We start from the raw sequence: 3,425 nt of genomic DNA, 5'->3' as shown, positions 1-3,425 counted from the left end.
CCACGGCGGCGCGTGCCTCGTGAGTCCAGTTTCTCGGCTAGTTCGCGCTGCCCACCTCCTCCTCCTCTCTCTCTCTCTCTCTGCTTCGGGCCTTCCGGGGCTACGCGGAAGCGAAGAGCAGAGGAGCAGTAGAAATCGGCATGGCAGCGAGCGCGACCACGGGGGTGCTGAACCCTCTCCTCGGCAAGCTCGGCCAGCTGCTCGGCGAGGAATACAAGAAGCTCACGGGGGTGAGGAAGCAGGCCTCATTCCTCAAGGACGAGCTCAGCGCCATGAAAGCTCTGCTCGACAAGATGGAGCTCATGGACAAGCTCGATCCCACGGCCAAGAACTGGAGGGACCACATCAGGGAGATGTCTTATGACATGGAAAACTGCATCGATGATTTTATTCATGACATTCAAGGTGCCGATGCAAAGAAAGGCTTCGTCAGGAAGATGGCTCGGCGGCTCAGGAGGCTGGGGAGGCGTCATCAGATCGCCAACCGCATCGAGGAGCTCAAGGTTCTCGCGGTGGAGGCGAATGCTCGGCGCGAGAGGTACAGGATTGATGATTGTATCAATTCGAGTTATGACACCGTGGTTGTGGATCCCCGAATGACGGCGATTTATAAGGAGGCAACAGGCCTCGTTGGTATTGATGCCCCAAAGGAAGAGCTGGTTAGTTTGTTGATGGATTCCAAGAAAGAACTTAAAGTGGTTTCCATTGTGGGGTTCGGAGGTTTGGGTAAAACTACACTTGCCAGCAAAGTGTATGATGAGATTGGAGGGCAATTTAACTGTATGGCATTTGTTTCCGTCTCCCAAAGACCAAATGTGAAAAATCTTCTCAGTGCACTACAATTCAATATTGGGATCAAGGATTCTTCCCATGTTCAAGAGCTGCAAGACATTATTAACCGCCTTAGGGAACACCTCAAGCATATGAGGTACTTTTTCCTTCTACGACTCACTCACATATTTACATGGGCTACTTCTCAATAATTGCGTGATTTGACCAAAGGTTATCCACAGATTTTTGGCATAGTTTGGTGAAACTTTAAGTTGTACTAATGACTTGTGACAAAGATACTTTTTAGTCCAAAGCCAAATCTTATGAGGCTTTTTGGCTAGGAAAGTTGCGCTAGCTCATAAAAATTACTGTTATAGGTTCAAAGTAGTAGGCTAAACATGAAGCTGCCTCAACTTATGTTACTTTTTGTACAAGAACATTGTTGTTTAGACGTTGTAAGTAGGAAAAAACAGTATTAAGGGTTGAGCTCAAGATATCTGTCTATTCAAAACTCTACCATTTCTCTATCTTTTTTCTTTGAATTTTGAAAGACGTGTGTCACCACCCTTCATTATCACTTGTTTTCTTAATTTTAGTTTTCATGACTTCGATATAATATATGAGTAACTCGTGCAAAAATTCAACAGGTACTTTATTCTAGTTGATGACTTGTGGGATGAACCAACATGGAACATTATTAGTTGTGCCTTTCCAGAAAATGCTAATGGAAGTAGAGTAATGGTAACCACACGACTGGAGGACGTAGCTGTTAGGGCATGCGGCAATGATGACTCTAACATTTACAGAATGAAGCACCTTGAAGAGAAATATTCAACAAGATTATTCTGTAACAGAGTGTTTGGATCTAAAAATGTATGCCCACCCCAGTTTGAAGAAATTTTAGCTGAGATTCTCAAGAAGTGTGGCGGATTGCCACTTTCGATTATCACCATATCTAGCCTATTAGCCAGCCAAGAAGCAAGATTGGTGAATGAATGGGAGATCATAAAGAATTCTCTTGGTGCCAAGTTTGCCACGAAACCCACCTTGGAAGAGATGAGGGGTATATTAAACCTTAGCTACATGCATCTTCCTGTTCATCTCCGTCCATGCTTTTTGTACCTCGGCATGTATCCGGAAGACCGTGAGATCTTAAGGGATGACCTGGTTCGGCAATGGATAGCCGAAGGCTTTGTTTGTAGTTTGCACGGAGATTTAGATGGCGTTGCAATAAGTTATTTCAATGAGCTTATCAACAGAAGTTTGATTCAGCCTGAGAAAACACATTATGGGGAGGTACTTTCTTGCAGAGTACATGATATGATGCTTGATTTGATTCTAAGCAAGTGTGCAGAAGACAATTTTATCATTGTAGCATATGACAATGAAGACATGGAAAGATTGCACAGAAGTGAGTACAAGGTTCGTCGATTATCCCTGAAATCAAGTGTTGATGGTGCTGGAGAATATAGCAGGCCTTAGTGAGCTGACTAATCTGAAGGAATTGACCTTGAGGATGCCTTACCGCAAGTGCTTGACAGCAGAACAAGTGGATGCTTTGGTCTTCTCCATTGGTATGCTCCGAGGCCTAAGGCAACTCTCCCTCAAATGTCATCATGAATGGGATGGTAATGACAGGCAGCTGGAGTCATTACCTGATCCTCCTCCCGGTCTCGAGGTACTCAATCTATCAATGTGGGAGTTCGGTAGAGTTCCGAAATGGATTGGTGAACTACGTTGTCTACGGGTCCTCTCTCTTCACGTCTTGCACCTGCCGAATGACGAGGTTTGTGTTCTTGGACAACTTCCGTTCCTCGTCCATGTCTGGCTCCACGTGTCGAAGGTCTCCCAAGACAAGATTGTGGTCGGCACGCGGTTATTCCCGGTTCTGGAGTACTTTGCGATCCGGTCTGATGAAGACGTCACCGCGTACCTGAGCTTCGACGCAGGAGGTATGCCCATGCTACAAACGCTCATTCTGCGATTCGGCTGGAAAGAGTGGAGAGGCGCTACGCCGGTCGGCATGGAGTTTCTGACCTGCCTCAGGGACATCCGCGTGTGGCTCAAACACACCAGCGGTGTGTCAGGCAAACACCGGCAACGCATAGGCGCCGATGTCGAGTCTGCCTTCAGGAGAGCCGCACGGGTGCACACAAGACATCCATCTGTTTCAGTTACCTTGCTGGCCGGTTAATTTATTTGTCATCATGTATAGAGTTTGGAAATGTTTTGTCCAAATAAATCTTGCCGGTTAATTTTTTTATTAGGGATCTGTCAATTTGGGGGATCTACGTGCTCAAATCCTCGAACTCTTGGATTGTTTTTCCTCATGCTCAGAGAGCATGTATTCAGGCAGTGGCTGCTCATTTGGAGGTGGCATGATCCAGGATCATTTCCCGTTTAAGTAATTATATACTTGTTTTTTCTTTAAATATTCTTCTGCTGAGATCCAGAAACCTCGATGCCCGGTTAATTTATTTGTCATCACGTGTAGAGTTTGGAAATGTTTTGTCTTAATAAAACTTGCCTGTATCTCGACCAGTATATGTATGTATACTTGTATAGTACTCCCTCCGTTCAAAAAAGTTTGTCCCAAATTTGTCCCTCAAATGGATGTATCTAACACGCCAAACTTTTCCGGATCTTCGCAAAAA

General features: G+C 45.3%; 1 protein-coding gene across 1 annotated transcript; it reads left to right on the top strand.

Moving 5' to 3' along the window:
* The first annotated feature begins 6 nt into the window (after positions 1-6).
* LOC119319430 (disease resistance protein RGA5-like) lies at positions 7-2,384 on the top strand. The gene is made up of 2 exons (XM_037593910.1): positions 7-928; positions 1,419-2,384. Exons 1-2 carry the CDS (start codon positions 141-143, stop codon positions 2,251-2,253), a joined length of 1,623 nt encoding a protein of 540 aa, XP_037449807.1. The 5' UTR covers positions 7-140; the 3' UTR covers positions 2,254-2,384.
* Positions 2,385-3,425: the final 1,041 nt, after the last annotated feature.

This window comes from Triticum dicoccoides, chromosome 6A (assembly GCF_002162155.2).
Source record: "Triticum dicoccoides isolate Atlit2015 ecotype Zavitan chromosome 6A, WEW_v2.0, whole genome shotgun sequence".
Taxonomy (NCBI): domain Eukaryota; kingdom Viridiplantae; phylum Streptophyta; class Magnoliopsida; order Poales; family Poaceae; genus Triticum; species Triticum dicoccoides.
This window is presented reverse-complemented; position numbering and strand designations above follow the sequence as displayed.